The sequence below is a fragment of the Halyomorpha halys genome, unplaced genomic scaffold (assembly GCF_000696795.3).
Source record: "Halyomorpha halys isolate HHAL.00 unplaced genomic scaffold, Hhal_1.1 Scaffold803.1, whole genome shotgun sequence".
NCBI lineage: Eukaryota > Metazoa > Arthropoda > Insecta > Hemiptera > Pentatomidae > Halyomorpha > Halyomorpha halys.
In genome coordinates, this window is record NW_027115654.1 from 183,429 (window position 1) to 197,616 (window position 14,188).

The 14,188-nt window shown below is 31.2% G+C and overlaps 1 protein-coding gene across 1 annotated transcript in view; it reads left to right on the forward strand.

Moving 5' to 3' along the window:
* Positions 1-2,587: 2,587 nt before the first annotated feature.
* The window catches only part of mahj (LisH and WD40 domain-containing protein mahjong), a 47,526-nt gene continuing 35,925 nt past the window's right edge, over positions 2,588-14,188 (forward strand). The window contains exons 1-8 of the mRNA XM_014429490.3: positions 2,588-2,845; positions 3,133-3,233; positions 3,298-3,448; positions 5,363-5,503; positions 5,581-5,708; positions 9,359-9,510; positions 10,950-11,066; positions 12,509-12,720. Coding sequence (XP_014284976.1) covers positions 3,133-3,233; positions 3,298-3,448; positions 5,363-5,503; positions 5,581-5,708; positions 9,359-9,510; positions 10,950-11,066; positions 12,509-12,720 — 1,002 coding nt within the window. The 5' untranslated portion in view covers positions 2,588-2,845. The remainder of the gene's footprint in view (positions 2,846-3,132; positions 3,234-3,297; positions 3,449-5,362; positions 5,504-5,580; positions 5,709-9,358; positions 9,511-10,949; positions 11,067-12,508; positions 12,721-14,188) is intronic.

A 14,188-nucleotide genomic window follows, 5' to 3' on the forward strand; every position in this document is an offset into this window, starting at 1 on the left:
TTCAGAGTAGCCTAGGAGATCTGGCCAGGACTCTCAAGGGATTAGATCAAAGTTGACCTAAAAATCTATAATAAACAAAATCATGTACTTTTGACATACTGTGACTATCTAGCATAATTTATTTATAAATATGAACATTGTTTATAAGTAACATAATGTTTTCATAATAAACCCAATAAATCCATACAGTGATACTATTGACAAAAATAAGAAACATAAAACATTAAATATATGGCAAATAAGAAACATTTGCCCTGACTGCTATCAATGGCCATGGTAGACAGTTGATTAACAAAACATTTTTTAAAAAATGAAAGATTTCTATTCATCTAGAGAAAGGCAAAAAAAGTTTTGTTTTTTTTCTGGACATTTTAAACCACATTTTATTTGTTTCTTAGGCCTTTTTTAAAGGCGTGGAGACATTTTGGTCAACACCTTCCGATTGCTATAATTATAAAGCTATCCACACACACCCATGTACATGATTCCAAAGTAAAAAAAAAATTAATATCGAATATCTATAATTCAGAAAGGAGACTATGCGCTTTAAAAATTTAAACACCAGTGTGAATAGTTTCCTCGTCTCTTGGAGTTTCAGATAAACTCGGGGTCAGTCATATTCTGTTTATGTTTGGTAAATAGTGAGGGAGTTAACCAAAAATATGCTTTATCGTGAGAATGGACTGACAATATTGGCAGATTGGAAGTGACAGTCTATGTGATCCCCATCCCTAACCATCCCCCATGAGTAATAGTAATTAATAAAACTAATGCCAACAACAAATTATGAGCACGCTTTGAGTAATTCATTTTACTTGTTATCATTATTTTATGTTTTTAATTCTCCTGCTAAGCCATTTTTGGCGGATGGGGTGGGGTAGTAACTCTCGACTGCCAAATATGGCGTATTGAATGCCACGCCTACAATAGGAACAGACTCCACCATCTAGCGTCACTCGGTCTGGAAGGGCACCGCCTCCGTTATTCTCCTCCAAACTTAATATCTATGGTGACAAACATTCATTAGACAGGCGCCAGCCTGGAAAAGTAATAGACCTTTTTTGTGTTGAAATAAAACTTTTATTTATACGTTTTTTTATCATTCCGTTTTATTCTGCGCCTTTTTTTGTTAATTTTTTTTCCTAAAATTTTTGACTTTTCAACGGTATATAATAAGTTTATGTTGCTACCCTTATTTCCTGGAATGCGCCAAAGTGGAGATAGAAGCTTTTTTTCTTTACATGTAAGGAGCCTTTTCCTTGCAAAAGTAATGGAACCCTTCTGTATAGCAGTAACTATATGTTCATTTAATATAGCATAAACTACAAAAACACTGTACGAAAATATCCTTGCAAAAAATTTCAAAGAATAATGAAAAATCCAATAGGACTACCTAGCCTTACTTACCTTATATTTAAAACAGATACTTATAGCGAGTATATTAGTCGATGTACATCTCTCAAGAGGAGGTTATAACAAAAAAATCTGGTGCAGTGCGCACATTACATACTTTTCACGTACTAACCTTTTCGGGTCCAAGTTTTGTGTAGATAAGCAAACTCGTGTTGAAGTTATCGGTATTTCTGTAATTTTCGAGATATACTCCAGAAAATAGGAAAATCATGAACAAAAATATTTTCTTTTGTAATGAAAATTCGTATTTTAGATTATCTCGAGATGGGAATAACAAATATAAATTTTATTCCACTCAGAGATACAACAGTATAACAAAAGTTAAAGAAGTTGACAAGCAATCAGGAAAGATCGCTCGGTCTCAGCTTTCCCGTTCGAAGTCTCTATCTACTTTTCCTTTTTTCTGCTTTAGTTATTCACAAAATTCTTTAATATTTTGTATTTATACATTTTTTTACTATTGCTAACAATCATAACTGGTTATTGTTTTCAAATAAATAAAATTAAAGGTTTACTTTAGGGGAAGATTTTTATCACGCCGTTTTCCAATTTTAGCCACTTTTTCAATTTTTTTCAATGTAACTAACTCAAGTTTTCTCTACATGTCAATTTAATAATTAATCAATTCTGGGAGATGGCATATCTTCTTCTTTTCTTCAAAGAGGTACTGAAGCTAAAAAGAGAAGAGCTGACCACGTCCAGGAGAGTTTATGTTTGTATTAACGCAACTAGGAATTTCCCCCATTTACTTAATTATCTTTAAACCGTTCATTTAATTCCAAGGATGAACTAAATATAAATGTAGTAAATACTATTCCCAATAACGTGGTTCATCAAGAATGAATGCTCATTGACCAATTCTCTAGAAATTCGTGCTTTAATCAAGACATTTGTACCAAACTAACAATTGTTAGTATAAATTCTTTTTATTTTGGTATCAAAATAATAATAAAAATAAAGTAAATTCTTGTGCTTTCTGCAGAGACAGAAAGCCCCTACTCCTACTACGCCCACGGTGTCCATGAGGCCCGCCTTTTTGGCCTCACTTTTCCTTGAAGCTCACTCTCTCCTGATATTCCTTTCCCCAAGAATAACAATGCCTACATTGGCAACGCTGACCTATATGTAATGAAACATTGCAGGCTAGTACCCAATGGGGTATCAATGAAACTTAGATAGCTTTAATTTGATTAACAATAAAAAAAATTGAACTTTGATATGTAGATAATTACCGACCGATAAAATTTATGAATATTTTAAAATCTAAAAGGTTGGTGTCACTGAAAGATTGGTAATTCTGTTACGAGCCAAACACTATCAACTTCAGTTCTAACCTTACACCATGTGCTAATGTTGTGTATTTTGAACTTGGGAATTCGTGATAAGTGTTTTTTTATTCTGTTGATGACTGTTAGGATTTAACTTTTGTGAGGTACTAACTAATTTAATTTTTACGAAATTAATACAATATGATTTACTTTTCCTTATATTGCATTTTTAATATATGTGTTATGCTTTAGAAGTAATATTAATTTATTTGAATTGTTAATTTTGTACCTTATATTAAGGATTCTGTTTTATTTAGTTTTGTTACATTATGAGATCATACTGATTAACTGATTTAATAAAATGTATGTTTTGATACAGTCAGGCTTTATATTGTGTGAAATTTGTACCATGTTAAACAATTATATGTAATACTTTATCTTTTTTGAATAGATGTCAGAAGCTCCAGAAACTTCAGGTGTTTTGTCCATTTTACGCCAGTGGGATGAGGAGAATTCCCAACCTACTTATGATCCAGTCCCTACGTTGACTACGTAAGTAAATTATCTTATCACATCTTATTTTAAATTTCATTTTATTACACCATTTTACTTATAGGTTGGCTGAAAAAATTGAATCTGAAACTGAAGCCTACATGAAAATGGATCCTGACCCATTTGATGAGAGACATCCATCTAGAGCTTATCCTAGTTGTAGCCTAGGTCACACATTAAAAATTTTATTTAGGAAAGAACTTTTTATGACTAAGGTAATAACAATATGGTACTAACAATTAGCTTTTGCTTACCATTGTCTGTATGTTACACAGCTGTTAATGTTTTTAAAATGTATGATCTGTATAAGTTGCATCAACCATCAATGTATGCTTTAAAAAAGTTTTATCCTTTAGAGCAACAAAATATTTGAAAGCATATTAAATTGGTAGATGTCTCAAGAAGTTTAAAGTGTTATGGACTATCTGATGGTTTTATTCATACAACATAAGTAAAATTTTATGTACAAGTATTCAATTTTGATGTATGAAATATAACAAACTGCAATGTAGGGAACTGGTTGGGTCAATATTTATCATCCTGAATTGTTCCTTATGACTGACAATATTGCATCTGATATAAGAGTTATATCAAAGTAATGATAGTGGTTTCTGTTATCATGAATCCTTTTCTAACTATCTAACTGAAATGATTTCTCATCATGGTGATTTTGATAGTCAGTCACTTGCATTGGATGATCATATGTTTATATCGTTTTCTATTGGCTTATTGTCATGAAAAAATATAATTGACAGAAAAACTAAATTTGGTTTTTATTCATCTTTTAAAGGTCTCTGTATCGATTTTTTTGTGAACTGGAGGAAAAGCATGATCATCAGTTTAAATGAATTACTGCTCTGGATTGATTATATTATACAAAACTTGAGAAAGTATCTATAAAAGTAGGAGATTTACTACCTAGTTCAATTTATAGTTCATTAATTTACACCTTTGGAAAATAAATATATATATATATAGTCTTGATATAATTGTGGTTCATGAATGGATAATTTTGGCTAAACAAAAAGTAAAAATATAAATAATTCAAACTTATGGTCAGGTCTCCTGTATTTGTGTTAATATCTAAAACAATAAAATAGGGGATTTGATTACACAATTAGTGAAAGAAAATTAGTTTCAACTATGAAACCTAATTTGTTTGTAATCATAGAACAATTTGAATAAAATGATAAGTTCTGATGATGGTTTATCAAATATGGCTCACTCTTACTTATGTTCATTGTTTTTGTTAAACTTTTTTAAAAGAGCAACAGTTTTTTTTTTTCAACGTCCAAATGAAATTAAACTAACTGACTTAAGTTTACTAAATCAAGAAATTTATATTTACATACTTCTGAATTTATGTAATTTATTTACCATGTTGAAATTTGGCAGTTCCAATGATGGAGATTGGTGAAAAATGTCAATTGTAAATTCATAATAATGCTTGTTTATTGAGTTTAAATCCATTAAGTATTCCAGATAGGGCAGGATAGGAAGGCGCTATCCTTCAGGTTACCAATTATTCTAGAGCCACGATTTATTTTGTGTTAAATGATAGTAGTCAACCTTCCCAGACCGATTGCCAAACAGGGCCATCTCTGTCTTTGGAGTACTGAGGTTCCCACTGTGGTTTTACTTATCAATGTAAATTCTTTGAAACTGAAATTTACTGAATATTAGAATAATTTATTTAATATATTGGTTTGTATACAGATTAGGCATATGTAGTCATTTGACAAATAAGAATTAATCCATCTTAAATTATCAGTAATTAGATACTGTACAAATACTTATTTGTTGGACAAATACTGATGTGTTGGATAAGGGTGTTAGTTAAAGAAGTTTTGTTTTATACTTTACAATTAGAAATTATCAATCAGACAATATGTAATACAGAAACAGTATTTTAATTGCCTACTTTAAAAACCTAAGTGTTGCCAAGTTTATAACAGTAAATACATTATTTATTATTACCACTTTTCTAAGTAACTTTATCCCAGTTATATTAAATATACATTTAGAGGATCCTATTATTGTTATTTCTATAATTGCTTTATGTAAAAAAAGTTACTGAAAGTTATTTCTCGAAGATGGTCTTTTTACTAACCTGATTTATCATGTTTCAGCTTGTAAACGATTATTTAAGGGATAATTATTATTCACGTTTGGGTATGAAGAACAGAGATGTACGGAAATTGAATATTGCAGCTTGCCGTTTGATGCTTGATATTACACCTGGTCTTGAGACATCAGCTGTGTTTGAAATGGTATTTAATGGATTTAATTTTTTCCCAAAAGATTTCTAATAAAATTTATAAGTAATAGGCATGTATTTCATTTGCAGCCCACCAACGATGTTTTAGTTCATAGACTTTTTGCTTGGGCAGAAAGAAGTCCAGAACCTCTTCAGACATATGCCACTGGTCTTCTTTCTGCTGCTATGGAAGTCCAAGAAATTGCAGTTGTTTTTAGGTAATATTTGATTAATTAGGTATGATAATCATCATATATTGTTGGCTATTAAGGCGTTTCTCTAATAGTTTATTTTCAAAAAACTTTATAAAATGTATTTTTATGTGAGGTTATGAAATTCGCTATAAAAAATAAATTGTAATAATACAAAATCGTATAATAATATTAAGAAAAATACTTCCACATAATGGTTAGCTAACTTCACAAGAATTATAGCAGATAATTTTTAACCTAGTTGATCTCATTAAAAACAGTTTTCTTACTGGTTACCACTTAAGGTTACCAATTACTACAACACTTTTCATTACTATTATTCCCAAGAACTTAATTTGGTTTCGACTTAGAACTTGATCCAGTCAAGACTTCTCGGAGGGTTGTTAATTCCATCTTACAACCGCTAAATTGATTAATGCCTTGGAAACGTGCCGAGGCAACCAGATTGAGTTGGTTTTGTCCTAACCTTAGCTATCCTATTATCTTCCTCATTTCCATTTATATTCACATGATTTGGTATCCACTGAAATGTCAGTTTTCATTAAAAAATTTCCAGAATTTGCAGTATTATTAGTCAATATTGCAAAATCCTCTGGCAGTCTTTTTCGATGTTATGTGATAGATTACATTAGGTTGGGGAAAAATAAATCCATTATGTTAATGTGAAATTCAAGACTTTATCTAACATGTTTTGGATTGTCCGATTTGGGTCAAATATGTACCGTTTTGTTCTATAATTTGTTGCCATTTTAAAGGTAGCTTCATAATGCCTCTCTCATAGAAGTTATTGGTGTGGCACCCAAACATCAACCTAGTATAGACCTGCAAGCGTCTACCAAAAACACTGCTTTTGAAGAAATGACATTTTTTTCCAGTTTGGTTTTATAATAGTGTGCACTGCATCAACCTCTTTATCATAGTTGCTAAGGGGGCACCTACACTAAATATCTTTGAAAAAGACAACAGTAGTATCCAGTCTCTGTTTTTCCACGGCTGGGGAATGAGGCTATATTACTATAAATGTCCTTTATATTTAGTTTTCTACACAGTGGTTTATGAGTGTCTTTCACATCAAACTTCTATCCAATTGAACTCTTAGATCAGTGGTTCCTAACTTTTTTTTTGGTGGTGGAACCCTCTTGGTACTAGTAGGAAAATAGTGGATCCATTTTGGTTGTAGTAGGTAAATGGTGAAACCCCAACATTATCATTTGGTACAAATATTGTGTCCAATTCCATCTTTTAAGCAAAAGCTAAGAAAGGCTAGTATACCTACATGAATATGCAAAACTTAAGAAAATCTGAGATGGAAAGGTTCAAAACTGTTTAGTTGGCGTGTAATGACCTATTCCTAAATTATTTTCTAAACCCCTGGAAGAGGCTCACAGAATCCCAGTGTTTTCTGCAAACATTTTTCTATAGAATTCGTTTTTAACATGCTTAGTAATACTGGTTATGTGAACCATTGTTCTGAGTATCATCATTAATATTTTGTGCTTCAACTAGCTGATTCAGGTGGTCTATAATAATTTTTTTATGGCAATTTACAGAAAACACTTGTCTGCAATATTGGTTGATAATTTTCTGCTCTATTGGTTTTTTGTCTTTTTTCTGAATAGGAGCAATTTCTGCCTTTCTTCGTAGCTGAGTCACATATTTCTTCCAATTCAAATTAATATTACCCATGATTGTTTTCTTAGCAGCATAATAAGTGTGAGGAGCTCGGGCAAGATTTGTTCAATTCTTTCTGATTTGTTTCCTTTAGTCACCAAGCGGGTGCTTTATTTTTGGCAAGAGTAAAGGGAGTACTAGATAGTTCTCAAATTCTTTTATCCAAGCTCAAGGTTAGTGGTTGCTTGGTCAGTTACTTGGCATTGTCTTTATGTTCATGAAGACAAGACGGGTTATACCCGCTTAATATTTCCTTTAACGAATGCTTTAGCAAAAAAAAATGTTTTTTCTTATGCCAAATCCTGCTTCGGACACCAATTGTCTCTTGTTACGTGGGCCTAAAAACAACCACAACGTACAGAAAAAAAAAACAATTTTATTTTATCGCAAAGCAACGAAAATTCACAACATTTTAGCTAACCTAGAGTTGCTCTTTTTTTTTTCCTTTACACACTGTCCAAAAACATCTGTTTTAATTCATCGATAATTTCAATTATAATCGATCAACCAGATAACATTGTTACAATATGTTAGAAATATGAAAAGTTAAAATAGAACATTACAAAAACGCACAATCATAAAATCAATTTTATTTTCATTCTTAGCACCTTTGAAAATTTATAAGGAGACTCCAAAATATTAAAAATTCGAAAAGTTAAAATAAATTGATACACCAGCATGCAATCTTTAAGTTGAAATCATTTTCATATTTTGGAACCATTTTAAAACAGTTTTTTTTTTGGTTTTAAATAATTGGAATTAAACTACAATTACTCCTATTGTGCTTAACTACTTAAAACTTACTCCTTGGTTTAGGTGAAAAATAACAATTCCATTAGGATGTAATTCGTGATAGCAATTATACAGGCTCAATTTGTTATTGTTATTGTGGTCCACAATTACAATTATTTCCAACTATAATTGCATTTCTGCCATTCCAAATTACAGTGATTGCCAAGGAATCTTAATTGTAATTACTTTTTGCCCAACTTTGGTGGGGGAGAGTATCATATTTCCAGAACTCTAGTGTAGGAATAAAAGGCTTAAAAACAGACCATTTAACATTTTTTCTTTTTCTTCGGAGCTTAACTTGGTATCTGTTAAGTGAGTTGAGATCCTTTGGTGCTTTGGTTATTTTGGCTATTGCCACTGCTACTATCTTGTCATTTTTTTAGTTTGGTCCATTTGTAGTTTTTCATTTTTCCATGGGGTTTGCACCATTGGTCTTAGTCCAGTTAAGGTTTATTTCAGGTGCTTTGGAAAGAGCTCCATTCGTGAATGTTAAAAACTTATCTCAATTAGACATCTTGAAAGTTTGGCATGAAGTATTGTTAGTTTATTTAAAGTATTTTAAACAGTTTTTTCTCTGTGAGTGACAAGAATGGCTCTGTGGTCGCATCCACTGGTCACCAAAAATTTTAAATATTGTTTTACTAGAAATATGAGGGCTGGTTATTACTAAATCTCGCCTTGATCTTTGACCTGAATGTGAGTATAATATGACTAGAAAGTAGAGGGATTTCTAAAACTGCTAATTGGTCATCGTCAATAATTTTATATGATTTTTCTTGATATGGTGTGGTGAAGATTAAATGAAAGAATGTTAAAATCTCCAACCAGGATACTGTTAGTCTACAGTGCCGTTTCTGCTGCCTCATTAGAATTAGACATTACCAAGAGGGTTGTACAAGCTAATTACTCTGAAATTTTTCCACATTGCAAAGTGATTTATTATTTGGATTAATAATTTTATTATAACATTATTATTTTTATTATTGATACAGATTTATTTATTTTGGTGTTCAATTGTTTTATTTAATATGTAATTATTATTTGAAAGGAATATGGTCCGGGTGCGGTCAGAAAAACTCAAATAGTAGAATAATACTATTTGAGTTTTTCTGACCGCACCCGGACCATATTCCTTTCATCTTTATACACGGTCAATCAATAATCTTCCAGTAATTATTATTTATATTTTTTAGGGAACAAAATCTTAGATTAGTGCCTCTAATGCTAGAACGTCTTCATAATTTACAATTGGAAGCTTCTGAAGAAAAATCACTTACTAACAATATTCGGCCATTTGCCCATTTAGGAAATTCAGATGGCGAGCTATCCTCAAAATTTAAAAAAGGTAGGTGACTCAGTTAATTGAATTTCCGCAACTGTTTCATTAAATTTTAAATTTGTTATATTTACAGCTTTTTGATAATATGCACCATCAACCTTGATAATATATACCATTACCTACTGGGCAGGATAAGGTAGAATAAATAAATAAAGATTCCTACTGTCTTGCCAATGATGATTTTCCTCTCCTTTTCCCTAGGGATATATAGGGAAGCAACCCAGGGTTGTCAGTCATCATTTTTTTTTTTTCAAGATTTAGTTAACTTTAAATTCTTTAGTTACTAAATATACCTATTATGAATTTATTATTTGAATTTTTTTTGGCAAAGTTTTCAAACTTTTTATAAAGATCTTTAATTGCTGTATCAGTTATTAGATTATTCATCAGCAGTTATGAATTTAGTATGATCTTTGTTTCCAAAATTGTTAGTCGACAAATTTTTAAATATTTTCAGTCTCTTAGATATTAGTGAGATTATTAAGTTATGATTGATGCTAATTATAAGTGTATTATTGGAATTTTTATTAAGGATATTTTCTTACCATTTATTTATTAATTCAATCATATATGAGTCATTGAAAGCTAAAGTATGAATCATTCTGCTATCATCACACTTAATTTTCTTTGAAAATAATTAATTGATTGCTGAGCAGATTAATTTAAAATGGTTTTAAATAGTGGTCTATGCTTGTGACAGTCTAGTTTTAAAAGAGAAAGCTGATATTCCTCACCAAATATTTTATAAAAATAGAACTTATCCTGTAGTATTGAATACCTGAAGACTCCAGTTTTGACTTGCTCAACTTTTACATTCAATTGTTCATACATGTTTTTTAAGGTAGTCTATGTATTCCATCATGAATATGTTATGGATATTAAATTTATTCAGTAATAAATGTTTTTTAAATAATTTATTTGAGATACAAGTAACTTGTAAGTGATACTAACATGTGTTACATTAAAGATAAAAATTTAGTATAAACTAATTATCTTGTACGAATATTTTAATCTGTCACCAAGTGGTAATATAATGTGCATTAAATGTATTGGATCACTAATAAAAGAGATAGTGATCCAAGAATGGTTTATGACTTTCCTCTTTCTTTATAAATGACCAATATATGGGAAAATGAAACTGGCAATCTGCTGCCATTTTGAAATAAAATGAGAGGTAAAAATATTTGTCATCATTAACTGTGAATGTTATCTTCAAAATGAGTCCTCAATCATTGCCTTTGATGAAGTATTAATCCTTAACTGCTCACATTATGTCATACTATCAATTTGTTCCAGTCCCATTAATGGAGATACATCATTACAACAGAAAACCATCTTTGAGAAATATTATATAAGAATGAATTATTGTTCTTGCTATGCTAGAATATATATCTTTCTTGAATTGAGGCATACATTGAATGTTAAATGTTTATTTATTTTTTCAGACTCAAAAGGTAATCCTGTACCCAGCACTTCTAAATCTAGTAAGCTTATATCAGAGGATAATTATGTCTCCATTAAGTCTCCAGTTCTAGTAAATGGATTAAAACTGAATTCAGAAGGTATTATCATTTTCCTATTAACTTCTTTAATTTTTTTTTTTAGGTAGCATAATGTTATTTCGCTCATTTCTTTAATAAATTAATTTCCAATATTAAATATGTGCCATATTTACCTATATTCTGTTTTGAATTCATTTGTTTACTAGCGGGGAGTCTCGTCATAAGGACGATATCTGTTTCCTACTCCCTCTTTACTCTTACTCTCCCTTTCCCTTTTTTTTTACCTCCCTCTTTTTCAACAAAATATTTACTTATTTAACCTTCAATTTTATTTTTATCCCCATTTTTTTTTTTTTTTAGTCATTGTTAAAATTAAAACTTAACTCAGAAATGGACATGGCACAGTGGCTATATGGCATCCACAATACTTACTGTTAAAAGTTCTGTAGGTATAATTAGAACTATGCAGGATTTAGGAACTACATAGTACCCAGAATACCTTGACACGGACATGTTGAGAGCTTTTATTATAGAGATTTTTTGCACATTTATCAATGCCGACAGACATTCCTATGACACTAGTAAAAGATGAAATGGCTTCAACCATATTTTATATTTTGTTTTTCACGTATAGTTTGAGGTCATCCTTATACCAGCTGTGGTTGATAGTGGTCGCTTCTTTGATGATAATGAGTTTGTATCCCTCCTTATTCGTTCGAGGAATCCTGCATAATGAATAGGGTCATGCAGAACCACATTGGGCTAAGACAATCCCCTTGGTATATTCCTCTCAGTATTTTGATTTGGTTGGCCGTGCAAGTAGCTCTGACTTCAGTGTAGTTATCCATCCTGCCATCAGGTTTGAAAGTTGTCTGTTTACATTGGTTTGAATCTTGTATGTATCCAGTACTTTTTGAAGCCTGCTGTGGAACACAGTTAAAGCAACAAAATCTTTTAATCCAATAATTTTGGGTTCCGTCTGGCCCAAGACTTCAATTTTTCATGTTCCTGATAGCTTCCAAAACATCTTTCACTGCTATTGTCACTTTATTCATTTCAAAGGCATTCTGAAAACTTCACATTTCTTTTTTTATCTCGAGGTGATTTCCCCATACACTTTTCCCATAAACTTCAATGTCATCAGAGTATATACTTGTATCCTTTTGTACAAGACTTCTATAAAACTGGCATTCATTCTGCTTGAACAGCTTATGTTGTTTTCTGCTCAACGCTGCCTCACTATATCTATGTATTGGACTTGTGTAAACAGCTAGCTTTTGTTTTAGGTTTTCTAGATAAAGAGTCATCCTATCAATTAACTCACTTTCCATTAAGGTACCTAAGTTAAGTACTATGATCTTATCTATTTTCCTCTTTTATTAGGTCTTGCAGCTTGAGGGTAATGGATATAGCAAACTTCTCTCTCAAAAGATGACTCCCATTTTGAAAAATTGCAATGTACTGACTGCCTTAGTTTGTTAATTTTAATATTTTTTGTTTAGATACTCAGCAGGAAACAAGAAGACCAAGCACTGAGGGTATGATGTCCCCTCCACTCAAGGCATCTGGTTTCAACACATCTGATTGCAGTAATTCTTCATGGGCAGAAATGGAAACCTATGTTATTGGAAATGTTCAGATGCATCCTTTAACTCTTGCTACGAAGCAGTTGTTTATCCTCAAGTACCTAACGCCAATGGGAGAATATCAAGAGGTTTTTCTTATAGCTACATATATCTAGATTTCATATATTACAAGTACCTACTTTAATTTGGTGTTAGGAATCAGAAAGTATAAAAACTTATTTTGGGCTCTTGATGGTTAATTTCATAATTTAAAAGTCAAATACTAAGTTTAATATATGCATTTTTCAATTTTTTTTTACTATATATATGTATGAGTGATACAATTTTTACTTTTTAGTTATTATAATTATCAATTAATTTATTTATAATAAATCATTAAACATAATTTTCCCGAACTAAACTAAAATTTAGTTTTTTTTACATCACTTATACATGTGCATACAAAATATACATGAATTCATAAGTATTTAAGGTGTTGAGATGAAATAGTCAATTTATGTCCCACTAGAATAATTGGAGGGAATCTTTCCCTTTATTTCCCTTAAAGTAAAGTATTGTGTAAAATATTAGACTGAAAAAGGATGAAGATAACAGAAGAATTTAGATGGCTACACAACACTGAATTGAGGGAACTTTTTTTTTTTCTAATCCCTTTCTGATCATTTCCGACATAAGAGGTTGTTGTCTAGAGGTAACCAACCAATTCAACTATGGTAGAGGTCAAGTTTTTCATTTCATGGAGCCGCCACAGAAATGAAAAAAGTCGACCCTCCTGGCAGGATTCGAACCAGTACTGCTGGAGTCATGAATTGAGGGAATTGCACCCAGTAAATTTAATTGAGGTTATAGCATTGCGAAGAATAAGATAGGCGCGTAAGGTTGTGGTACTAAGTAACAAATTGATCCCTAAAATATTAATAAACACTGAACTGATGGATAATCATCCGAGGGGTAGACCGAAAAGTAGATGGGAGGTTTGGGTTCGGAGGGGCTTCACTGGACTGATGTATGTAGAGAAAACTTGTGGACTGATGTATGTAGAGAACAATTGATGGTACCGGCATCGAACTTTCGGGTTGGCCAAGCCTTTATTATTATCAATATCTCTTACCAGTACCAGTAGCAGGAGTCTGTTGCAGAGCTGAATTATTAATGTGAGTCTACGTCATACAATATTTTGAGTTCCAACAAAATGAATTCTTAGAAACATTGCTAGTCTGGACGTGTTTGGCAGGTTTTTATCATAATGCATATAGTTTTCAGTCTTATTGTCTATGTAAACATGATTTTTGTCGAATTTTGTTTTCTTATCAGTTAACCAAATTAATTTTAAACTGTTTGAAACTCCTCACTCCTCAGACTGCTTGTGGTATTTCTCAGATTTCAATTGCCGAGATCGATAAAAGAATGTATACTTTTTATAGAACAATTGAAATTGTACAAAGTCTTTAAATTACCTTTTTATTTTAGATAAGTTTTTGTAAAAAAGTCCTCATATTTTTTTTTTTATTACATAATACTCCTTTATCAACATTTGGGGTTCTTTCCCCACCTTCAGGATGAACCATTTGACAAATTAAATATTTTAATATATTA